The 25,956-nt window shown below is 40.6% G+C and overlaps 2 protein-coding genes across 5 annotated transcripts in view; one reads left to right on the top strand and one right to left on the bottom strand.

Annotated features, from left to right (window-relative positions):
• The window catches only part of VPS13A (vacuolar protein sorting 13 homolog A), a 167,812-nt gene extending 154,674 nt beyond the window's left edge, over positions 1 to 13,138 (top strand). For all 4 annotated transcript variants that reach the window (XM_035100322.2, XM_035100323.2, XM_035100324.2 and 1 more), the window contains 4 exons: positions 1,237 to 1,322; positions 3,125 to 3,248; positions 4,040 to 4,114; positions 4,423 to 13,138. In XM_035100322.2, the coding sequence (XP_034956213.1) occupies positions 1,237 to 1,322; positions 3,125 to 3,248; positions 4,040 to 4,114; positions 4,423 to 4,473 (336 nt within the window). In that variant the 3' untranslated portion in view covers positions 4,474 to 13,138. The remainder of the gene's footprint in view (positions 1 to 1,236; positions 1,323 to 3,124; positions 3,249 to 4,039; positions 4,115 to 4,422) is intronic.
• The window catches only part of LOC118077035 (guanine nucleotide-binding protein subunit alpha-14-like), a 38,942-nt gene continuing 20,327 nt past the window's right edge, over positions 7,342 to 25,956 (bottom strand). The window contains exons 2-7 of the mRNA XM_035100327.2: positions 20,134 to 20,318; positions 12,224 to 12,378; positions 10,126 to 10,254; positions 9,559 to 9,688; positions 8,297 to 8,450; positions 7,342 to 7,532 (exon numbers count right to left, since the gene is read on the bottom strand). Of these exons, the coding sequence (XP_034956218.1) occupies positions 7,342 to 7,532; positions 8,297 to 8,450; positions 9,559 to 9,688; positions 10,126 to 10,254; positions 12,224 to 12,378; positions 20,134 to 20,318 (944 nt within the window). The remainder of the gene's footprint in view (positions 7,533 to 8,296; positions 8,451 to 9,558; positions 9,689 to 10,125; positions 10,255 to 12,223; positions 12,379 to 20,133; positions 20,319 to 25,956) is intronic.

Raw genomic sequence — 25,956 nt, forward strand, 5'->3', positions numbered from 1 at the left:
CATGTTAAGAGTGTGAGCCGGGAGGCATGAAGTGTGCATTTCAACAGTGCCATCTCTGTCTCCTCCTCCCCCCTCCATATGCAATGTGTGGATAATGTTTTGTGAGGATTGCTGAGATTTAATTTGTGAAATAATTTGATCACTTGGATTAAAAAATAAGTTCTACAAAGCAAACCTACTAGTGTATTGGAATCCTCATATTCACCTTGTCTACTATATAATAAATGGTTCTATATCAGTGGCTAGTTTAGAATATATTATGGTTTGCAGTGTTTTGTATGTTTTGTAGAATTTATTCTAATAAACTTGCAGTGAAAAATTAGCATTTTTATAAACTTTAATTATCTTACAATCCACATAACATAATGAAAACATAATGAAATATATCAGGCCTGTCCTGTAAAAACAAACCACCAATTTTATGTATAGATTTATGATTGAATTTTAATGCATTATAAAGTATTGCTATTTGACTTTAGGGAGTGTATGAATTGGGGGCTTTTTGTTCTCTCTCTTTCTCTCATTGGTGGGGGGGGGACTGATAACATGGTGTAACATTTGTGTTTGAGACTTTTTGAAAATACTGTATAAACAGTTGAGGAACATTTTAGCATGGGATGGTATTAAAATAGCAGCTTATTTTATTCACTTCATGTTAAAAAGAATCAGCTACGGATTAAGGAAGATCCACGAGCCTGGATTGCATGCCTCAAGCACAGTTTAGTCCTTTAAAGCCATCATATATGATTGGATTCTTGTGTCTGAAACCATGATTATTTACATAGTTGTATTCCATTTACTGAGAAATACAATAAGAAATGGTTTCTGCAACAATTCAGGTTGAATTTGAATGGTCTTCTCTTTTTAGTATTACAGCATTCTGTAATCTGAAAATGCATAGTACTTTCAAGGTTACAAACATCTGAATAGCCCAATATTATGAACTCATAATTTTAGATAAAAGGTTTTTCACATTCCAGGATGATGAAGCATCATGTGGAAGGATGTTTACAATTCTGTCAACTCTCTATTACAGTACTACCAGGTGTGAAAGAGCTTCTTAATCATGGCAGATATTAAATGTCCTCAATTTATGTGATGTATACATGTTTTATAATAAGCTGAAGTTATTAATAATATAAGCTGAAATTAATAATAATATTAGACATTAATATTTTCCTCAGAAAGAACTTTCTATACTCTAGGGAATTCTATACAACTGTCTTTCTCTTTTAGAATATTGAAAATGGAAGATTTGCCAAACTGAGATACTTTACACATGCAATGGTTAATAGTACAGATTTACTAATGGTAACAAAGAGGTAAGGTTCCCCATATGTCTGGTAAGCTTTATAAGCAGCATGCTTTGTTATACTTGGTGGGTTTTTTTTTTTGCTCATTCAATAATAATATTCCGATAGTGTTTAGATTTTCCCTTAGCATTTAAATGAAAGAAACTCCAATCTTCCTTGCATTTTCATACTAGAAAATACTTACTAGAAAATACTTAACCTGTTGAATTACTGCCTCCTCAAAGGCACAAGAATGACATGGCAGAAAACATGCCTCTTTGCAACGTTTTCACATTTTATATTTGCCATTTGCAGGGAGGAGGTGGATTCTTTAACACTTACTGTGTAGTACCATTTGCAGAAAATAACATTTAAGTATATGATCTTAGATGGAAAAAAAACTGTTTAGATACAAAGGGCTGGAAAATGAGACAGAAGAGTGCACTGAAGGGGTGGGAGAAACAGCAGCTCCTTTGGATTCCAGTCACCTGATTTCCAAACCACTCACTCCCACCTCTCTCAGCCCTTACTTCACTCATTGGCGACACTAAAAGGTGGGAGCATCAGGTTGGCTCATCTCGGAGAAATCACTTCGAAGGGTACCTGCACATTTTGTTTCATAACTTACTTTCCAGGAGGGCTAGAGACTTCTAAAAAATATATGAATGGAAGCTCAGAGTCTGGGCCCCCTTCATGATGTGGGCTCAATACATCAGTACTCCCTGTACTCACATCTCAGTGGGCCCAACGAAACAGAATAGGAAAGCAACAGGCACTCTGATTATTAGAGCAGGCACCTTGAAACCTGCAGAATATATATTTAGTGGTAGTGAATTAGTTTTATTCTTACATAGAACATAGGAGCCAATTCCCATGGGGCGTGGGGGCACCACATTGTGTGATTGATTATGCAGGGTGGGGCTTACCTGCCCGCATCCCATATTTTATTCATGTTGGCACCCCTGCATAGGGAATACTGTGTCACTTTGAAAGTATACAGCTAAGGTTTTTCCCCAAGCCACTGTTGCTATCCAATATTGTGCAAGCTCATTCCGCACTGCAGTTTCCCACACCACTTCAAATATTCTCTAGGGCTTCTCAGATTTCCAGAGCAAATTTGGCAGGATCGGCAGAATTGGATACCATTCCACATAACTAATTCCACATTTACAAGGGAATTTACGCCTTAATGTTTCTCAAACATCATCCCCTCCCCCATCATGCTTCTGAAACTGAAGGAAATTTCAGATACACTTCATAATATGGCATAAATATCCTGCTACCATTAGACGGATAATGTTACTAACCATTCATAAAGCACCTCTCTGGATCCTGACCACAATGTTGTTGACAAAACTTGCTTTACTTTCTAACTAAAATATTATTGAGACATGAAACCCTACAAGCTTTTTCAAGGAACTAACATAATTGAGCCTTCAGATTCAATTCAGAGAAGACGCGGGAACACTTGTTTTTTTGTAGTATGTATTTGACCTTAATTATTAGAACTTGACTGAACAAAAGTATGTGTTCACTTCAACTATTGCTGCTGCCTGGTAATATGCCAGCTGTTCCTTATTATATATTGATTTCTGCATCTTTAAAGTAGAATGTAGTTGTCTTCTTTGACTGAATTAATATTCACACATATATTATTAGGTTCCACTGGCATCATTGTGCAAATCCATATGTGTGTATTTCATTGTAGAATTAATAAACCATCAAACTGGGTGATCTGTAACGAGGCAACTTTTTATTTATTTTTATTTAAAAAGTAATTGTTGTATTTCTGCTTGCTTTGTTTTAATGGTTTATTCTGCATTCTTCTTTAGTGGTATATTATTTGTGACCAGAGGTACCTTTGGACAGTTGACATGTGAATGGCAGTACACCTATGATGAATTTACCAAGGAGCCATTCATTGTTGACGGGCGGAGGTTGCGCATTGAAGCAAAGGTACCGTGAGAGACTTCAGCTTGTTGTAGAATTAGCTTCAGAGTATATTTTAAAAATAAAAGTCATTTGTCTCCAATAGAATCCAGCAACTTAAATGGCATGTTGTTCTCCTTAACTTGCTAGTTTATTATATTGTTGTTATATAACAAGTCAAATTTACCACCTATGAAAACTTACTTCAGAAGCTACAGGTGAAACTTGGAAAATTAGAATATCGTCGAAAATTGCATTTATTTCAGTAAGGCAACTTATTCTTTTTTCTTTTTCTTTTAATTTTTACAAATGCTTTCTTTTGGAAATTACACAGTAATAAAACAAATAGTTACAATAATACAAAAATAAACAAACTAAACTTTGCTATTACATTTCATTAATTACATTCCATTTATAATTGACCCACCTAACAACAAATAATTACAATTACAACAAACAAGGGCTTGACATATCTTGCTTTGCATGTCATGCATCTGTCTCATATATTGGTTTCACCTTTTAAGTTGCGTTACTGAAATAAATGCACTTTTCGATGATATTCTAATTTTCCAAGTTTCACCTGTATTTACTAGAGTGTTGTTTTTAATGCAAAGTTTTTAATGCAAAGTTTCATGGTCAGATAAAGGGGCGCTTCAAATCTCCCCCCTCCTGTTTCTTATACAAATAATATATAATTAATATATAATATTATATAAAATATAATATAATATATAATTTGTTATAATCCAAATAACAGAAGTATTACATTTAATTTTGCCTTGGAAAGCCAAATTAATAGGAAACTATTTATTTTGTAGGAACGAGTAAAGTCTGTATTCCATGCCAAAGAATTTGGAAAAATTATTAATTTTAAAACGCCAGATGATGCTAAGGTGAGTATTGAATACTACTGATCTAAATATGTTTACTTAAAAATAGTATACAACCATAGTCCTAGATTCAGATAACCTAAATATTGATTGTGAGGGTGGCGCCAACATGTGTGACAGTAGTTCACATTGATGAAAGTATAGCCCAGCTGGGAGTCTGGCAGCAGCCCCAGAAAATGGTATTTGCCAACATGTGCACTGACTTTCAGTAGATAAGACCATATAGTTAGACTAATGTTCTATGCTATTAATATTTAGAGGAATATGTTGACTTACTTTCATTGTCTAAATTTTCTCTCAAATTTTCATAGTGGGTTCTCTCAAAACTGGAAGAAGTGAGGGAGAACCACCCAAAATTATGACCATTTGTGCAAGATTCCAAGGTGGACAAAACAAGAGTGTGCCAAATTGAACATTTTGATTGAAGCTTAGCATGTGACATTGCTAAGACTATGAAGGGGATTGTTGAAGTCTTCTACATAGCCAGAGTAGAAAAAATCTGCCATGGTCAGTGTCGTTTAAACTGTTCTAGAGCTGAGAACCTCTGCCAAATTGTGGCTTATTGATCTTTTTATTTACAAATAATACAGTGTTACTTATATCAGGAGTAAAAATGATGTTTTCATGCATATTCTGTCACATGATTTAAAAAGACTAAAGTCTAGATTAGTCTTGTGATTTTATGTGATAATCAGGGTTCCTCCATCATCTAAGCTTTATTTCTCCTGTCATTGGGATTTTAATTAATATGCTATAATTGCCACATTACATGTTAATATTCACTGAAATTCAGTTAAATTCTTCAGGGAAAGACTGATTTAACCAGCAATGCTCTTATATGATCTTGCTGATCTGTTTATTCAAGAAGCCTTTTTATTTACCAATATATATATCATGAGGTTATTTAGTTTTTTAAATACAAATAAACAGTTTGTGGTACTGTAATATTATTTTTAACACTCACTTTTTATATGATGCAAAAAAATAGCAAGGTGTTCTGGTACCTCATGATGATGGGTAGATGTACACAGACAAACATGAATTATTGAAAGGATAACCTAGGCAGGGGTGTGTTTTTGCAACAGTGCTTTGAATGGCATGATCTTTACTTTCAATACATCAAATACATCAAACACTCTTGAATGAAAAACTATTTTTAGTGAGGGGAATTTAAATTCCATGCTCATGCTGAATGCATTGTCATTAATTTTTAAAAAAAATTGAGAACATTCATTAACTTTGGGTTGCATCCAACTTAGAATATACCCACTGAATTTCATGGGCGTAAATTAAGCAAGACTCTTAATTTCAGTGGGTCTGCTCAGAGTATGACTAATGTGGGAATACAACCCATTTCAGCATTTAGACCCAAAACAATTCATAAGATCTTTTCAGTTCTGTGTGAAAACAACAAGACTTCAGTATGTGGAGGGTTGCATAAACATTTCTTTTAATTTGATTTTGCTAGGCTATACAATAATCCCTATAAATGCACATGTAGATGAAGAAATCACTTCATAAAATGGAAAAGAATGCAAATGTATGGAAGTGTATTGTCTAATCCAGATTTGACTTGTTTGATGCATGTAGTAAATGTCTGCTCCAGAATATTCTTTCCAAACTCCTGTTTGGAGGATTGAGGTGAAAGAGATTGGCCCTCCTGAATTTGCTGGTGGTACTTAAACTCCTCAAACTGTAGCTTTGTTGTAAAAGCTAAATAAAGTAAATGGCATGCCAAATGTAATTGTATGTATTTATATAATAAAAGTCTTGCTTGCTCCATTATGTAACCAGCTGAGGTGCTTACAGGAATACATTGCAGTCTTCCCCATAACATTTTATTTCTTGCTATACAAAATGTATATTCAATTAATGGTTACTGGATATGCCAAAATATAACTTGTGTTGTGTCTCAAGATCATGAACGAACTCTTTCCACATTCATTGGTTTCACTGACAGTCATATCGTACTTGAGCCTTTACACTTTGAGCTGTGGCCTTAAGCGGCAGACCAACCATACAGACCAATAAAGAGCGTGATGCCTCCTGGGCTGGTTACACATTATTTTTGTTTGTGCTTATTAGATTCCTATCTCTGTGTCTGCTAGACCTATAGAGAAAAACACATGAGCTGTCCCAAATACTGAGTTGGTTCATGTAATTTTCCCACTCTTTCAAACATTGTATTCAACATGTTATCTTTTGTCAAACAGTTTATGCTGTATTACTTCATATGACGGCGTGACATAGCAATAATAGTGTAAATGATGCCAAACAAGTGGTAGGTCTTAACTACTGTATATTTATTAAATATAAAATAAAGGGAAAGCAAATAAAATGGGAAATGAACACTCACTGCCTTTGCCAAAAATGGCCACCAAAAGGTATGGTCACCCCAATGGAACTGGTGAATGGGAGATGCCATTCAGGGGTGCCTTTATACATTTTGGAGTTGAGACAAGTGCACCCCTTCCCTCCTTCAGTCACGGAAACAGTTACTTTTTATAGGCTCCAGCAAAGGGCAGAAGGGAGTTTGTTTTTATTTTTTTAAAAAACTAACTATGCCCCAAAGTAGATAGAAAACAACAAATATTAAACATATTGGCAGCTAGCATTTAACTTATGAATCATAAATTGCACAAGAAGCTGTCGTGTTTCAAGGAAAATAAGATGTATGCCATAGCCTTCAAAGAGGCTTTAAATACCTAAAGAATTATATAAATATAGGCTATTTTTCATTCAGCTTAGTCATGCATCTTAGTCAAATGACATCTGAAGGCAGCCCTGTTTGGGGAGGTTTTTAATGTTTAAGAAATTAGTGTATTTTAATGTTTCTGTTGGAAGCCGCCCAGAGTGGCTGGGGAAACCCAGCCAGATGGGCGGGGTATAAATAATAAATTATTATTATTATTATTATATAGCATACAATCTTCTGTAACTAAGACATCACTGGCTAAAAGATTATCAAATGCAATTAAATTAGCGGGTGCAGGAAGTATCTATAAATAAATAGCAGATATTTTTTTCTTAAATCATCTCAAAACTAAAATTATGCACCTCAGATCAAAACCGAATAAAAAACATGTTGAAAGTGTATACATTTAAAATCTGTAAGTATCATATCTAAATTTCCATTTTTGTTAAGTAAATATTTTATGGTCAACAGGGACACAAACAATTGCTGCAAATACATACATGGAGTTTTAAATACAATGCTGGGTCCCTATGGTTTATGCCAGATTGAACTCCTTTAGATTCAGCTGTAGTATTGTGTCTCTGACAGCAGCAAAGACAAATCTAATGTTTTCTGTGTCTGTAGCACATGTAAAATGGGAATAAATCACTTTCTCTTTATCTGTATTCTGATCCTGGTATAACTTCAGAATGAACTCTCTGGCAGCTTTAACATCTTGCTTTGGTCCTGCTCAAAAGCAAAAAAATGACACCTTGTTAAACAGAGTGAGAGAGACTCCTTGCAATCTTCAAATAAATTTCTATTTTCACTAGTGTATGCAGAGTTAATTCCAATTAACTATATTCAAATATACAAATACACACAGGTCCTGCTATCCAAACACAATGTGTTCTCAGTAAATCATTTGTTAAGTGGGTGTTTGCATAACGAGTCAACAATTTCCATTGATTCCTATGTTGAAATTTATACCATGTTCCCTGCCACAGAATGTTTACCCCCAAATTTTAAAAAAACCAAAACCAGGAAAACCCTCTGAAACCTTGCAAAAGGCAAGGAGGGAGGGAAAAGGATGCTCTCTTATTTGTCTGATCTTTCCCCCACTCGCCATGGTTTTTGGTTGCCATGAAGCAGCAAAACACAAAAAGTAAGGCACTTGTTTAAGGCTGCTAATTTGTTTACAGCACTACAACTGTGTCTGGTTGTCTGGATATCAGAATCTGTGATGTGTGTGTAGTGAGGTTTGGGTACTCATTCCTTATGTTTGGGTATGTAACAAGCGTTTGGACAGTAGGACTTGTGTGTAGTAACAAATGCTAACTTCCCACATTGGGAATATGGATGTGCATATAATTTTAATCATTTGCTCGCAATAATAGGTAAATGTTGTCTATTATAGTGTAGACGACAACTGGGGTAGCTAACACTTCACATTAGAGTGCTGATCATTAGTGAACTGACAAAGCAGCTACAATAATTGCTTATTGGTTTACCTGTGAACTCTGGAAAATAGGTGCTTAAATGGGAATGCATAATCTTCTCTTCTAAAAGATCTTTTTTATTTAAGAACAAGATGACTGAGGAGTTCAGAAACCAAGGGTATGTGATTATTGTTTGAAATAAAGCCTTGCTTTCTTCCAACCGATTCTGCAAGAAAAGTATGACATGTTAGCAAAGTATTCTTAAAGAAATTAGTGGGTGCTGGGCTGTATCCAACACTGATTTCTGCTTGTGTAACAGAACTTCACCTTCATACCACTCACTGCTTACACTTAAAATATCCTCCAGGGGTTTGGGGGACTCTCAAGAGCACATAATGGGGGAATGTGTGAGTGGAACTCTGCCTGCGCACCCCATTTCTGTGCTCAGATTAAAGTATAATTATTTCATAAAGGTAAAGGGACCCCTGACCATGAGGTCCAGTCATGACTGACTCTGGGGTTGCAGCACTCATCTCGCTTTATTGGCCACAGGGAGCCGGCATACAGCTTCCAGGTCATGTGGGCAGCATGACTAAGCCGTTTCTGGTGAACCAGAGCAGCACACGGAAACGCCGTTTACCTTCCCGCAGGAGCGGTACCTATTTACAGTGGTACCTCGCAAGACAAATGCCTCGCACAACGAAAAACATGCAAGACGAAAGCGTTTTGCGATCTTTTTGTTGACTCGCAAGACGAATTTTTCTATGTTTGCATTATTATTATTTTGCTTTGATTTGTTTAAATTGGAAAACTGCAAGACGAAATTATCGCAATACAAAACGACTCGCGGAACGAATTAATTTGGTCTTGCGAGGCATCACTGTATCTACTTGCACTTTGACGTGCTTTCGAACTGCTAGGTTGGCAGGAGCTGGGACCAAGCAACGGGAGCTCACCCCGTTGCGGGGATTCAAACCGCCAACCTTTTGATCGGCAAGCCCTACCCCAAACCGATTACCATCCATACAATTATAATTAATTATAACACTAACTATTCTTCCAGTGCTGCAAACAAAGTGCAAATGGGGTGGAATATAACCATGTTCACCACTTTGAGCTCCATGGAGGAAAAGCAGGATATAAATGCAATAAAATAATCTGAAATACAATGCAATGGATTCTGTGCCAGAATTTTGTCAGGATACACCTACAAAAACTGATATTTTGCACCGAACAGGAGAGGACGACCATTCTATGGAGAGAGGTATTTAGAAAATAATTTCCCAAAGTAAAATGCACTAATTGAAATAATCTAGAGCACTCTGTTCTTTTACCTCATTGTTGGATTCTGCCAAGACTTGATCATATTCACTAAGAGCAACCAAGAATATTATTGAGGTAACACTTTCAAAGCAGTGTATCCATTTCCTTCTTTCTGATCTCTGTCCACCAACATCTACCATTCTGTAAATAGAAATAGGAGTAACTGTGTGCAATAAGCTTCCAGGGCACCAACCAAACAAAATAAATCCAGCTCAACTTTGCTGTGAAGAAGACTCGGGCATCCCCAAACTTCGGCCCTCCAGATGTTTTGGACTACAATTCCCATCTTCCCCAACCACTGGTCCTGTTTACAGTAACCTGAGAAGCTGATAAAGTTGCTCCAGGACCAAACTCAGAAGCCATGTTAGAGGCTCACAAAAGCCCACATTCATAAGGGCCTTTTATAGCCACCAAACTCTTCAGGTTTAGATTGAAATCTAATTACGTATGATGTTAATAACTGCAACCAAGCCTTGTCAAGGATGAACTTTCCCCATTTGGTTCATATTTGGTGCTGCTGTATCTGGCTACTCAATACTGCTTTACCTCGATTAGTAACTTTGCATAACCAAACTTACCTAAAAGTAACATTTTGCAACTCAAAAGGATATTCAATAATTCCAGTGGTTGGCACTCTCACTCTGAGAATATCTTGCTCGTTTGGCACAAATGATGGTGCAGCAATACGGTCAAAGTCTGAAAGGTAACTTCCAAGTCCAATACAAACACACTTATTTAGCAAAGTTTTACATGTTGTCATAAACAAATTAAAATACGCTGAAATCAAATATTTATTTAAGTAGAAGATTAATTCACAAATAAATGAGAGCTAATAGACCACACAAGGTAAAAGATGGAAGAACACGGACATTCTAGATTCAAAACTCAGTGCTACTGTTAATGCACGACTACCATTACATGAGACACTTTCAGCCACAGTGCTCCCCCAGCCTGCCATGTATGAATAACAATAGTGGCCTACTTTCAGTTAAGCTATTTACTTTTGAGCTGACTGTATCAAAAAGAAACTTGTCAATTTATTTTAATTGTATACTATTTTATACTATTTCATTGTATAAAACTAAAATCATAACCCAGCGGAGGAGGGAGTGGCGATGGTGACAGTGCAGACCAAGATTGTGACTTAAGTCTCCAAGCTCCTCTCTTTAGTTACAAGCATTCTTGTTTTTTAAAAAAGAACTTTTCTGAAGCAAAAAAGAATAAAAGACTCAAGAATTTCAGGCTTAATGCAAGGCATTCACATTTGCTTTAAACTAAGGAGCTTAGAAACTATTCTAAGACCAGGAAAATAACTAGGCCTGATAATCTGTTTGATGGAACTGATAATGGTGCCCTAAACTCAAAAACTACAGAATCCAAAGATGAAGAAGAGTTGCTCTCTGAGATCACATTGCAAATAATGCAAGTAAAGACCTTAAATCAGAAATCAAAGAGGATCTTACTGAAATAATTAAACCACTGGAGGAAAGGGTACATGAAGTTGCTGGGCAAATGGATGGGGTGGCTATAATGGAAGCATAGGACATCAGCATTAAGATTTAAAAAGTTCTCAAAAAAATGGAGAGTGCAATTCTTATGCTTGATGTAAGGTTGGAGCAACTGGAAAATATTTCATACAGACTGAACCTAATGCTAGGGGGATTAAAGAGGGCTCAGAACAGCAGGATGTGGTGGACTTTTTAGTAGTCTGGTTCAATAAGCAGTTTCTTGAGCTGGGGTACAGCACAGATCAAACAGAAAGCCCATAGAGCCCTCTCTCTGATAAAATTCTTTGCAGCACTATTGTGCTGTAAAAGATTGAATAATGAACCTGATCAGAGAAACTGAATCCACTAAAATGCAAAGTATTGCAGAAATGTGTTCAACTGAGTTTAATTTTGGAACAATGAAACAAAAAATACCAGACTAGTCCATCACTATAAGAAAGTAATCTTATTTAACATATTCTGCTTGCTGGTCTTAGGATTTAAATCCTAAAACCTCCACTATCCTGCACAGCCCCCAATTGCCAGACCCTTGACTATTCAAGACTATTCATACATACCCTTCAGCTGAGCCAAAGATGTCTTGCTTGCCAAGTTCAACTGTTGAATCACCCCCTTGCTCCCTAACAATAAAATGCCAGCTCCAAAGGTCTTATCTTACTACACTAGGGATTATATAGCTATACCTGAAATTCCATGCATATCAGTTAATATCTTGAGCCTCCTCCACGAAAATAGCTGTTTAGAAAGGGGGTTATGCAAAGGGGTTGAGGTGTTTAAGTAGTGTTTGTGTAGACTTGTGTCAGACTTTGAAAATGTGATCAAGATCCATGTGTATTGGAATTCCAACCGCCAACCTTCTGATCGGCAGGCCCTAGGCTCTGTGGTTTAGACCACAGTGCCACCTGCGTCCCTTTATAGTTTCTTAGTGAAGCATGATCCAGATAGCAAATGAACTGTTCATTTAAAAAAAACTGTTCATTTAAAAAAAAAGCCTGCTCCAAAGGTCTTATCTTACTATACTAGGGATTATAAATTTCATGCATATCAGTTAATATCTTGACCCTGCTCCACTGAATTGAAATTTCAGCCTTCATGACGTAGGAAAACGGCCAAGTAAACAGCTATTTTCGTGGAGGAGGCTCAAGATCTATTACAGTAAGATACATACTATTTAGCCGAGTCTGACAGCTGGTATTCTCTTCGCCTGTCGTAGCATGCTTGGATTCCTGGATCCTCCCACAGCCTCTTAACTGCTTCCACAAATTTTCTCTCCAGTGTTGTTACTGTGTCTGCATTCAGTTCTTCAATCATCTGGCCAGCCTCCTGCAGCAGGGTGGAGGATGATAGTTATTGATTTAGAATCAGTTTAGTCAACATGAAACTGCAAAATTAGACACTGCTAGGGATTCGAAGCATAACCAACAGTCCCAAATGCCAGGTTCATTTCATTCTTCATGGACTGACTTTGACCTAGAAACTAGAAAGATACCACTTGGGGAAAGGGGGGGGGGGGTTGTTGTGAGGGTGAGTGAAACAAAAATACCCTGCACGCTGTATATGACTGAATCAATGGGAAACAATGAACTCTTCTATTGTTTCTATGATGCATAAATAACATTGCTGTTCCTACTTCATTATTTGGATGGTTTATTTATTTATTTTTAAACACTTCTGAATTAGGTTGCATACGGATGTACATAGCTAGGTGGGAAAGTGCTGGAGAACTACTCACTTTTGGTCAGGGGAAGATGAGCTCATCTTGCAGCAGGAAAAAATAATACACTGGTCCTTGTACGTAGGTACATCAGTATGTACATACTCTATAACTGTGCAAGCTTAGAAAATGGACAGCAACGACAAGTAAATAATTCTGCAGTGGGACAATGGTCTAGACAATGCTTTTTTGCATTTAATTTTGGCCACTGTGGCACAAGGATGAAAGTAGGCTTTATTTCACCTGGGTCGAAAACCCAATTTGGCACCCCCATGCACATTTGTGTACACACACACACACAGAGAGAGAGAGAGAGAGAGAGAGAGAGAGAGAGAGAGAGAGAGAGAGAGAGAGAGAGAGAGAGAGAGAGAGAGAGAGAGAAAGAAAGAAAAGCCTCAATAGCACCCCTCTGGAGTCTTCACTAGCCCTGCCTCTCCATAGCTACGGCTCTGCTGTAACATACCAGGAAACACTATCAGCTACTTCAATCCTAACATAAAAAGAAAGATCAGTCTTGCTGGATTATGTTTCCAACTGAGAGGTCTTTCACATGGTCAGTGACGGAGCTTCAAGCTCCGGCTGGGGGGAGCGGAGAGCAGGTGGGGGCATGGAATGTGTCCTGGGGGTGTGGTGCGCCACCAGCAGTGCCCAGCAGGGGGGGCAGCCATGATGGCACCCCATTGAGATCGTGCCGCCAGGAGTGGTGCACTCTCCCCCCCCCAGTTCCTCCGCCAGTGCACATGGTCTGCCACTTGGCCCCAGGAAACCCACAAGTAGGGCATAAATACAACAGTCTTGTTCTAGTGTTTATTCTCTGTCTCACACACCCACACCCTAAACTGTCAGAGGGATTCTGCCTCTGAACATGGGCAGTTCTATTAATCTGCCATGATAGTCATAGAAAGGCCTGTCCTCCAGGAATTCGTCTAATCTACTCTAGTCACCACCACCTACTGTGGCTGCCAATAGCCTAGGTTAATGGTGTGATCTGTGCCATCCATATGTGACCAGCATTACGCTTTTCATTTTTAAGTTCGGAATGGAGTAGTTGCTTTGGAAGACGATATCAGGCATTCAAACATGACTAGTCCAACAAAGTTGATGTTGAAATCATTGCTTCGACGCTGGTGATCTTTGTTTCTTCCAGTACACTGGCATTAGTTCACCTGTCTTCCCAAGTGATGCAAAAAAAATTTTGGAGACACTGTTGAAGGAATCTTTCAAGGAGTTAGAGATGGCATTTAAAAGTGGTCCACGGTTTCACAAGCATACAGTAAGGTTGGTATTGCAATAGCTTTGTAAACAAGCATTTTGGTCTCCCTGCGAATGAGCCACGGTCCTCAAACACTCTGCACTTCAACTGGGGGAAAGCTGCACTCACAGAGCTCAGGCATTGCTGGATTTTGGCATCAGTATTGGTCCTTGTGGAAATATAACTGCCCAGGTAGGAGATGTGATCAACAATTTCCAACTTTACACACATAGCTGCCAAGTTCTCCCCTTTTTTAAGGGAAATTCCCTTATGCTGAATAGGCTTCCTCGCGAGAAAAGGGAAAACTTGGCAGCTATGATTACACAATTGAGTTGGATTTGTCACACTGCAGAGGGTTTGTTTTGTGCTTGGTGCAGCACTTTGGGTTTTTTGGGGATGTTGAGTGATAGGCCAAGCTTTTTGTAAGCTTCTGTAAATATATTTAGGAAGGTTTGGAGGTCATCCTCTGAGTATGCACACACTATGTTGTCATCAGCATACTGAAACTATGATGGAAGTTATAGTAACCTTACGGCAGGCACGTCCAAAGTCTGTTTCTGGGGCCTAATCCGGCCCGCCAGTCGATTTAATCTGGCTCCCATGGCAGTATATGTCTTGGGGTAAAATCCTTTAAAAAAAAAACCTCAGCAAAACTTCAATCCTAAAAAGAGCTCAACAACCTGGTCGGTCCTCACGCATGTTCACTTCATCAAATCTAGCCCTCTGAAAAAAGTTTGGGCACCCCTGCCTTACGCTTTGCTTTCAGCCTTCTCAGATTAAAGAGCTTTTCCTCTGTTCAATGATTTCTACTCCGGTGGGGAGTTTCCCTTCAACAAAGTGTAGGATCATGGCAATAAAAATAATAAATAGAGTTGGGGTGATAACACAATCTTGTTTAACACCTGGTCCCACTGTGAATGGTTCACTTTGAGAGCCATTGTTATCTGCAATTGTTGCTGCCATATTATCATGGAGGAGCCAAAGGATGTCCACAAATTTACCGTATCTGGGCAGACAATTTGTCCACAGTCCACAGGGCATTATGATTTAGTATTGTAGGTCTTAGGTCAATAAACACCATATACAGGGGTTGGTTTTGCTCTCTGCATTTTTCTTGAAGCTGTTGAGCGATGAAAATCATGTCCACTGTTCCCCTATAAAGTTGAAAGGCATTTTGGGATTCAGGAATTGTTAGGTGGTGGTTTGCTAAGATCCTTGCAAGAATTCTGTCAGCCACAGCTGATAAAGAGATGCCTCAATAGTTTCCGCAATTCATTCTGTCACCTTTTTTTAAAGAGATTGATACTTTTGGCATCCCTAAAGTCTGCTGGGATCTCCTCCCTCTCCCAGATTTTTTCAATGAGCTTGTGAAGCTGTCAGTTCAATTCTGCCCATTTTGAAGACTTCGCATCGGGTCTGCTGGCTTTGTTGTTTTTCATTTGGTTAATAGCTGTACACAACTCCCCCAGATTTGGAGCTAAGCACCTAAATCTGCTTCTTGCCTTGGAGAAAAATATCAGGAATCAGGATCCTCTGTTTAAAGAGTCATATACAGACTGCTATCACCATAGAAACTAAGCACTGAACATTTTGTCTGAATGCACATTAGCTGAGATACAGAAAACTGTTTTGATCACACTTTCCATTCTAGTTTTTTAGAAACTGAGAGATACACCTGATCTGTAAACCACACATTAAGGATGGCCATTTAGTTCTTTTTATTGCAGGACTGCAGAAAAATACCAGAGGCTTCCTCCCAAGCCAAATGCTAGAAAATATTTCATGCTGAATCAACGACAATGTACAGTACCTTCTCTTTAGTAGCAATATTTTGTGCACATAGTTGACTATCAGTTTCCAAACATTCTGAATCTTGAACAGCACATTAGATGTTTGCTTTTCCAAATATTTGATTTATTTCTGCTACCACAAGCCAAGAGCAGCACACACAGAATCCCTAATTAATGCTTCTGTTTCAGAAATAATGGTCTGGTTTGGACCATCATTCCAGGCTTCATTAAATTATGGCCTTCCTTCACTCCTGCCCTGCCCCTGCCATGTGCAAGGCTTAGAACAAATATCTTGCTCTCCTTTACATTGCATTTCCATCCTCTGTCTGTTGTCCTCTCATCCAAACATACAGTGTGAGAGAACACATGAAGTGCTTATCTTGTGAACTTGCCATATAAATTGTTTAATCATGACAAAGGCTCCTGTTTCATAAAAAGGGACATGGTGAGGAGATCTGATCTCTTCATCACTTTTAATTGATCTCTGAGATGTGCAGGAGAGGGGAAAGGAAAAGGCAAAAGGATATTTCTGGGGGTTGGGTCCCTTCCAACTCTGCAACTCTATGATTCTCTTCCTCAGCTTCCCACTCCTTTCTCCCTCTTTCTATAATTTCTTCTTCATGCAGTGGCAAACCCACAGGGCATTCCATCTTCTGCTTCACTGGGGAGAGCCATGAATCCTCTCCAGATTTTCCAACTCTCCCTCTTCCTGCATCAAGGAGCCTTCTTCAGCTTCATGGGGAAAAGGGGAAGGAGGAGCTTGCTTGCGGCTGCCCTTCACTTTTTCATCATCATCATCATCATCATCATCATTAATTATTATTTATACCCCGCCCATCTGGCTGGGTTTCACCCACCACTCTGGGCGGCTTCCAACAAATACCAAAATACATTAAAATATCAGATTAAAAACTTCCCTAAACAGGGCTGCCTTTAGGTGTTTTCTAAATGTCAGGTAGTTGTTTATCTCCTTGACCTCCAATGGGAGGGCGTTCCACAGGGCAGGCGCCACTACCGAAAAGGCCCTCTGCCTGGTTCCCTGTAGCTTTGCTTCTCGCAGTGAGGGAACCGCCAGAAGGCCCTCGGCGCTGGATCTCAGTGTCTGGGCTGAACGATGGGAGTGGAGGCGCTCCTTCAGGTATACAGGACCGAGGCCGTTTAGGGCTTTAAAGGTCAGCACCAACACTTTGAATTGTGCTCGGAAACGTACTGGGAGCAAACGTACTGGATGTAGATCTCTCAGGACCGGTGTTATGTGGTCCCAGCGGCTGCTCCCTGGCTGCCTCATTCTGGATTAATTGCAGTTTCCGGGTCACCTTCAAGGGTAGCCCCACATAGAGCGCATTGCAGTAGTCCAAGCAGGAGATAACTAGAGCATGCACTACTCTGGTGAGACAGTCTGCGGGGAGGTAGGGTCTCAGCCTGCGTACCAGATGGAGCTGGTAGACAGCCGCCCTGGACACAGAATTAACCTACACCTCCATGGACAGCTGTGAGTCCAAAATGACTCCCAGGCTGTGCACCTGGTCCTTCAGGGGCACAGTTACCCCATTCAGGACCAGGGAGTCCCCCACTCCCACCCACCCCCTGTCCCCCCAAAACAGTACTTCAGTCTTGTCAAAGATTCAACCTCAATCTGTTAACCGCCATCCATCCTCCAACCACCTCCAGGCACTCACACAGGACATTCACCACCTTCACTGGTTCTGATTTAAAAGAGAGGTAGAGCTGGGTATCATCCGCATACTGATGAACACCCACCCCAAACCCCCTGATGATCTCTCCCAGCAGCTGCATGTAGATGTTAAAAAGCATGGGGGACAGGGGGAGAGGACGGACCCCTGAGGCGCTCCACTTTTATTATTTAGCCATACGGCGGATTTATGTATAAGCTAAACAAGCTATAGCTTAGGGCCCCACTCTCTAGGGGCCCCAAAAAAATTTAAGGGAAAAGAAACCTGGATGTACATTTCCAAACCATAAGTTCAACAATTACTTTGATAAAATATGTATTTTGTTATGTGCAAATGGCTTGAGATACCTATTAGGTCCATAAATTACCATATAGCATATATTTAACACAAAAAAACAGCAACCATTTGTTGTTGACAAAGGACAGCTGGACATATAAAGGGCCCCATTACCTTCAGTAGCTGAGGGCCTCATCAAACCTAAATCCGGCCCTGCATACAATTGACTGAATTCAATGTGAACCACACCAATATGTTTAGAAGCTATTTATGGTGGGATTTGTATTTAAAAAAAAATCTCCAAAGTCCCTTTACTTGTTCTAGTTTGACAATTATATCTGAGTGGTTTTCAAAGTGAAACCACCCAATGACAAATTGTTATTTATTTCCTTAACCAACTTCTTAGTTCCAGTTCACTGACTTCTTTTTATAAAAACAACAACCAAGCACACAGGACACAAGTCATATTCCTAGATGGGCCTTTAATGTCGTTTAATTGCATTCACCCTCTGCTTGAGAGACACACTGCATTTTCAACAGGCACAAGGTGTGATGCCTCTTAGTGGATAAACATAGGTTTGCACGCAAAGAGGTCTCAAGAAAGACCTCATAAATTATGGCATATAATTCTGATTTGCAGGGTAAACGCAAACCACCATTTGCTCAAAAACAGGAGGGAAGGGAGATAATCATGGCATGGATTGGAGGGAAGGCGTAGGAAGATGAAAAAAAGAACCTGCTGATCTCACAGCAAGTTTAAGATCAGAAGAGAAATGGCTGTGGCAGAAAGAGATAAATTGGCAAGGAATGTTCCTGGTCCTGCTTACAATAACCACATGACCCCAGACACATTACTACAGTATCCCTGAAGGAATGAGCCCCTGCCCCCCCCTAATTCTCACCTCTGCCTTAAATCCTAGTCTGCTGATTTGCATTAAGGTAAAGGGACCCCTGACCATTAGGTCCAGTTGTGACCGCCTCTGGGGTTGCGGTGCTCATCTCGCTTTACTGGCCAAGGAAGCCAGCATACAGCTTCTGGGTCATGTGGCCAGCATGACTAAGCCACTTCTGGCAAACCAGAGCAGCACATGGAAACGCCATTTACCTTCCCGCCAGAGGTATTTATCAACTTGCACTTTGATGTGCTTTCAAACTGCTAGGTTGGCAGTAGCTGGGACCGAGCAACAGGAGCTCACCCCGTCAGCTGATTTGCATATATTACCTATATCTAAATCAGCTCAACTTGAGAATCCATCTTAACTTTACGTTCCAGCCATACCACTTTGTAAGTAACAATCACAGATATGTATTTGCCATTGCTTTTGGCACAAATATTATGTTTTAGTAGAAAGATGCAGAATTTGGAATTGTGTGGGAAGGGACATGCAATTACGCTGTTGAATAAATAACTGGTGTCATTTCATTTGTTGCAATTTGAGCCCACTTTAACTGAAATGTTTTTCTCGATGTTTTAATAATTATTGTGAAATTATCCACCATCTGGAAAGGGTTGGTTGTGGAATTCTGGAATGTGTCTCACAGGGAGCATTACTGCCACCATAGCAATTTTCATTCACTTTAATAATTTGTTCAGATTGATCAACATTTTCCCTGTGCTTTGTATTATCAGATGTATTCTGATAAATTTCTATGTTTCAACAACTTCATAGAATTGTAGAGTTCATCTAGCCCAACCCCTGAAATGCAGGACTCTCACCTAAAGCATCCATGACAGATGGCCATCCAACCTCTGCTTGGAAACCTCCAAGGAAGGAGAGTCCACAAACTCCAAAGGGTTGTTCCAATGTCAAACAGCTCTTACTGTCAACCTAACGTAGATTAGGTTGCAACTGTGTAATCACTTAAAGAGTAAAGGTAAAGGGACCCCTGAATGTTAGGTCCAGTCGCAGACGACTCTGGGGCTGTGGCGCTCATCTCGCTTTATTGGCCAAGGGAGCGTACAGCTTCTGGGTCATGTGGCCAGCATGACTAAGCCGCTTCTGGTGAACACCTCGGTTTACGAATTTTCGGTTTACGAACGCCACGGACCCATCTGCAACGGATTAAATTACTTTCAATGGGAAAGTTCGCTTCAGTTTTGGAACGCTTCAGTTTATGAAGAGACTTCCGGAACCAATTACACCCATGCTTCGGGTTAAGTACGCTTCAGGTTGAGTACTCCGCGGACCTGCCTGGAACGGATTAATCCACTTTCCATTACTTTCAATGGGAAAGTTTGCTTCAGTTTATGAACGCTTCTGTTTATGAACAGACTTCCGGAACCAATTGTGTTCATAAACTGAGGTACCACTGTATTTTCTGTGTTATTGACACCAATAAAGAGTTTAGTACCTTATTATGCTCAGATGAGTATGGAATTTGCAAAGTATCCATAGCTCTGATCATAGTTTGCATAGCGGAAAATATGTTTTGATAAATCAATTTTGTGAAGCCTTTCCGGTCTTCTTCTGTATAGCCTGATCCATGAATAATCCTCATCTGCTTAATAAATGTACTCTTTCCGCTTTCTCCTGTACCTGCAAGAAAGCACAAGAAGAAAGCGTATCTTTCTAATTAAACACAACAAAGCACAGAGAGGTCCAGCTTGACAGCAGCAGAAGAGAAGAACCAACAAATTCTCTTGATGTATCAAAATCAAGTAATGCACACAATGGTATGTGTAAGCAGGATATTTGTAAATAAATCAAGTGAGCCCTAAAAGTAGTTAATAGAACACCCATATAGACAATATTAAACAAAATTATAATATGCATATATGTCACCATAAACCTCGATTAAAGAACACAGTACCAATAAAATTACCTGATTGACACCCAAAAGCCTGGAGAAACAAGCATGTTTTTAAAAAGCCTTCTAAACATTCCTAAGCCCTGCCTCCTGTGCATCTTGAGGAATAAGATTCCTTAGGAAAGGCCCATTTAGAGAGAAAGCTCCGCAGTTACAGAGAAGGCTCCTAACTGTGCTGCTGCTCCCCTCACAGACATGTCTCCTGACATAAGAGAAAGGGAGGTGGTTTTTGCCAGTACCCCCCTTCTGCTGCAGCCCCCCCTCCCCCCAAAAAATCTGTCCAAGAGGATTAGTAGACCCTCTCCAACAGTATGGAATATGGCATAGAGCATAGCTGCCAAGTTATCCCTTTTTAAAAGGGAAATTCCCTTATGCTGAATAGGCTTCCTCGTGAGAAAAGGGAAAACTTGGCAGCTATGGCATAGAGCAGCGTTTCTCAACCGCTGTTCCACGGCACACTAGTGTGCCGCGAGACGCTGGCTGGTGTGCCGCGACGTGCGGCGACGAGAAGGGCGATTTTGCAGCTGCAAACTCTCTTCGCCCCTTCTAGTTTCCACAGACCAATCAGCTTTCATTATTTCCATTTTCCCCATGCCTCACGTGACAGGATCATCCCAGAATCCTTTAGCCAAGATGGCAGCCCCCAGCAGCTAATAGTGCCGCACGTGTGTCTCTTTTTTGGAAAATCGAGCGGACTTCAAGTAGCTACTTTTAAAATATTCAATCTCCATCATTAAAAAGGTAGTTTGTTGCTAATTCACGGAGGCATGAAGACCAAATTGTCCTCTCACAAGTCTGAGAACACGCACAGGGTAAGATACGGGACGGCGGGGTCGGGTGGGGTGGATCAGAAACCCAGATCTTTTAAGAACTCGGCAGCGCTGACCCGCCGGAAAGCAATATTTGGCAAGTGTTTCTTACAGTCATAATTATAATATAGGGCGGCACAGAGTTAATTTTTTTAACTTTTTTAATGGTGGTGTGCCTCGTGATTTTTTTCACGGAACAAGTGTGCCGTGGCCCAAAAAAGGTTGAGAAACACTGGCATAGAGTGCTGCAGATGGAAATGAAAATCCCTGCAGACCCAATGAAGATCCCTCCCTAATGAGAAACCAAACTTCAGGCAGCTTTACGAACGCATTATGCTCATACACACCCAAGAGTGGTAGTACACAGTGTTGGTGCCTAATTTACTTGGATTGGCATGAGTGCAATCCTATGGATTGCTTCCTGGGATCAAGCTCCGCTGAATTCAGCTGCGCTTACTTCTGACTGCATCATTTCAACTAGCAAGACACTAGTTTAACACAGTTTCAACCAGCTGACATGGTAAGCTCTTCTTTAGAAATGCAGATATTCTTCCCCCAAAAGTACCACTATTTAAAGCTAGTATAAAGTAGGAACCTCCTCAAAGAAAGGAAGGTAGTATTCAATCTCTGCTTTGTTATTATTTTCTGATTTAGTCTATGCTAATCTGTCAAAGGGACCCAAGTGGCGCTGTGGGTTAAACCACTGAGCCTAGGGCTTGCTGATCAGAAGGTCGGCGGTTCGAATCCCTGTGACGGGGTGAGCTCCTGTTGCTTGGTCCCAGCTCCTGCCAACCTAGCAGTTCGAAAGCACGTCAAAGTGCAAGTAGATAAATAGGTACCGCTACAGCTGGAAGGTAAACGGCGTTTCCATGCGCTGCTCTGGTTCGCCAGAAGCGGCTTTGTCATGCTGGCCACATGACCTGGAAGCTGTACGCCGGCTCCCCCGGCCAATAACGCGAGATGAGCGCCGCAACCCCAGAGTCGGTCACAACTGGACCTAATGGTCAGGGGTCCCTTTACCTTTTAATCTGTCAAAAACCAAACTTGAAGGCCTTAATATCACCTCATTCACTTGCCAATGCATAGAAAGCTTGTAAATTACCCTGGTGTTCCAGCAGCTGATGTCATCATTCCTGCCCTGAAAAACAACATGAAGTGGTTGTCCCCCTCCCTAAGAGCCTCCTTATTCTGAAGTGGAGGGTGGACCCAGCGGCAGAGCAAGCTGATCAGTGTGTGTGCCCTGCGCCCAGGGACAGGATCAGCTGCCTGCGGGGGCAGGGCCAACCACCCGCAGGGCGGGGTGAGCTGGGGCAGGAGACTCTGCGGAGCCTCCAAGGAGTCTGCCTGCCTCCTCCCACTCAGCCACCCTACAGCTGAGGTTGAGGCAGCGGGCGGACCGTTTGGGCAGCACGGAGCCTGCAGGCGCCCAAGCCACCGCATCACTCCCAGGAGAGACGCGTGGCTTGGGCGAGCTGCAGGCCCTGTGGTGAGTGCCGCTCAGCATTTTGTCACACACACATCAGTTGTGACACACCGCAACCCCCTTCCTCTGCCCCTGGCTGGACACAAGGGAGAGAACCATTTCAGCAGCCCCCTGAGAGGCTTATCTTCTAAGCACCAGGCATCCTCCCAGTTTTTTATGATACTTTTTAAACATCATTTTCTTATATTAATTATCTGAGTCGCTGTGGTGACTGATTCATGTGTTTTGCCCTATGGTTTTTACTGATTTTGGCACTGTTCTGTAATTGTTTTACTTGACTGATTTGTTTATGTTTTATAACTGTTTTTATTTCTTTGAACTGCATGTCACCCCCCCAAAAAACCTATTATGGGGTGACTCAGAAGTACAATAAATAAATAAAACCATTACAGCACTTCATTACCTTAAAGCAAGGTGGGGGGAGTCATAGCTCAAGGGTCAAACACCTGCTCTGGAATAAGACTGTTGTTGTTGTTTAGTCGTTTAGTCGTGTCCGACTCTTCGTGACCCCATGGACCATAGCACGCCAGGCACTCCTGTCTTCCACTGCCTCCCGCAGTTTGGTCAAACTCATGTTCGTAGCTTTGAGAACACTGTCCAACCATCTTGTCCTCTGTCGTCCCCTTCTCCTAGTGCCCTCAATCTTTCCCAACATCAGGGTCTTTTCCAAGGATTCTTCTCTTCTCATGAGGTGGCCAAAGTATTGGAGCCTCAGCTTCACGATCTGTCCTTCCAGGGAGCACTCAGGGCTGATTTCCTTAAGAATGGATAGGTTTGATCTTCTAGCAGTCCATGGGACTCTCAAGAGTCTCCTCCAGCACCATAATTCAAAAGCATCAATTCTTCGGCGATCAGCCTTCTTTATGGTCCAGCTCTCACTTCCATACATCACTACTGGGAAAACCATAGCTTGAACTATACGGACCTTTGTCGGCAAGGTGATGTCTCTGCTTTTTAAGATGCTGTCTAGGTTTGTCATTGCTTTTCTCCCAAGAAGCAGGCGTCTTTTAATTTCGTGACTGCTGTCACCATCTGCAGTGATCAAGGAGCCCAAGAAAGTAAAATCTCTCACTGCCTCCATTTCTTCCCCTTCTATTTGCCAGGAGGTGATGGGACCGGTGGCCATGATCTAGCCCAGGTTCATTCTCTGGCATCTCCAGGCGGGGCTGGAAAAGACATTTGCCTGGGATTTCTGCATTACCACTACCAGTCAGTAGGTGGACCAATGATCTCACTTGGGACAAGGCAACAATCCAACAAAGCTCCCAAAATTCCTATAATTCTATTGTAGTTCTCATTTTAATAATGACTCCTTTTTTAGTATAATGCCTATGGTTCTACAAACAGCAGACTTTGTTCTTTCCACAAGCGTCTTCTAAGAAATTAGACGACCAGTTGAGGGCAGAAAAAAATTAAAAACCACAGAATATTATAATAGATGTTCAAGAGTAATGCAGCTAGAGGACACCAGTGTTTCATCTGCCCCCAATTAATTGGAGTTGTGTCTGTCAAAGAACCAGAAATGGGTACAGATAGAAAGTGCCCACACAAGACCATCAGTACATGCTCTGCTCTTCCTGAAGCTGCCTCACACAGAAGAAGAAAAGGTGGGCAACCCACTTTTAAAAAGTAATGTTGATGACATGGCAGAATTGGAACTCAGTATTGGGCCGCAACTCCAGAGTTGTTTGTGACTGGACTTAACTGCCAGGGGTCCTTTTTACCTTTATTGGCTCCTAGGCCTTCACCACTGATGTCTCTGCTAGATAAACATGCAGCTCCACCCTTAAATCTAAAGAATTAATTTAACTGATTTTATATCTACTGCTTTTTGTATTTTTACTGTTGCTACAATAATTGCTTTTGTTGCTGACGGTTTTAATCTGTTTTATATTTGTTTTTTGGTTCTCTTTTGTAGGCTATCTTGAAAATCTAAATTAATAACATTTATTTTAAAAAGAAAGAAGAAGAGGAAGAACCAGAAATCCCCCCTCTCACCGTCATGTTATTGCAAAAAAAAAAAATTGAAGAAAAAATAAAAGATGCTTGTCAGTATCACTACTGACATATTAACCAAACTATTTAGCATTTCCCACATACCACCACTAGAGGTCATAAAATACCTTAGTGCAGAAACAAAAAGGTAAAGGACCCCTGACAGTTAAGTCCAGTCGCAAACGACTCTGGGGTTGCGGCGCTCATCTCGCTTTACTGGCCGAGGGAGCCGAGAAATACTGAGAAGTAAAAGATTCATATCTGCTTTCTATCTGCAGAAACATGCATCTCTGTGTGGTCTATAAACTGTTTCAAAATTCAATAATAAAGTGAAATGTCATCTAGAAATCTGTTGTTGAACAAACTTTAAAAGATTCACTATGCTTAGTTATATGTTTACATTACAAAGTGTTTTAAAATATATATAATTTAATTCTCCTCTTTCTTATCTCCCCTTAAGACTGCTGTTGCATATAAGTCCAGGCAATGGGGTTGTAACAATCTCTTTATTCACAGCAGACAAGTAAAAGACAAAGACCAACTCCCAGCCTACTGCTAGGTGTATATATATGTAGCCAACTGGGCTAGCCTACAAACTCCAGGTGAAACTAATTAAAACAGTCACTCCTAGCCTTAACTCCTTCCTGGCTACTCTGCTCCTGTGTTGTGCTTGCTATTCAATACACAACAACTGCTTAGCAAGTCCCCCCCCCCTTGTTAATCCAGAAATTTGAGCAATTTAGCTTCTAATGGGACTTACTGTTCCTTCGCTCAGAAGCATCAGAGAAGCTCCTTGAAGCTGAAGGCCAGCGCTTGCTGAGGTAGCAAAATGTGTCTGGCAGTAGCATTTTAGATTGGGCTGCAGGAAACAGCTCACATATCTCATTATTTTTGCCCCCTCTCTTGCTCTATATAATATAGAATCCCTGCAATGGGGTGAGCTCCCGTTGCTCGGTCCCAGCTCCTGCCCACCTAGCAGTTCGAAAGCACATCAAAGTGCAAGTAGATAAATAGGGACCGCTCCGGCGGGAAGGTAAACGGTGTTTCCGTGCGCTGCTCTGGTTCGCCAGAAGTGGCTTA

The sequence above is a fragment of the Zootoca vivipara genome, chromosome 11 (assembly GCF_963506605.1).
Source record: "Zootoca vivipara chromosome 11, rZooViv1.1, whole genome shotgun sequence".
In the NCBI taxonomy this organism is placed as follows: domain Eukaryota; kingdom Metazoa; phylum Chordata; class Lepidosauria; order Squamata; family Lacertidae; genus Zootoca; species Zootoca vivipara.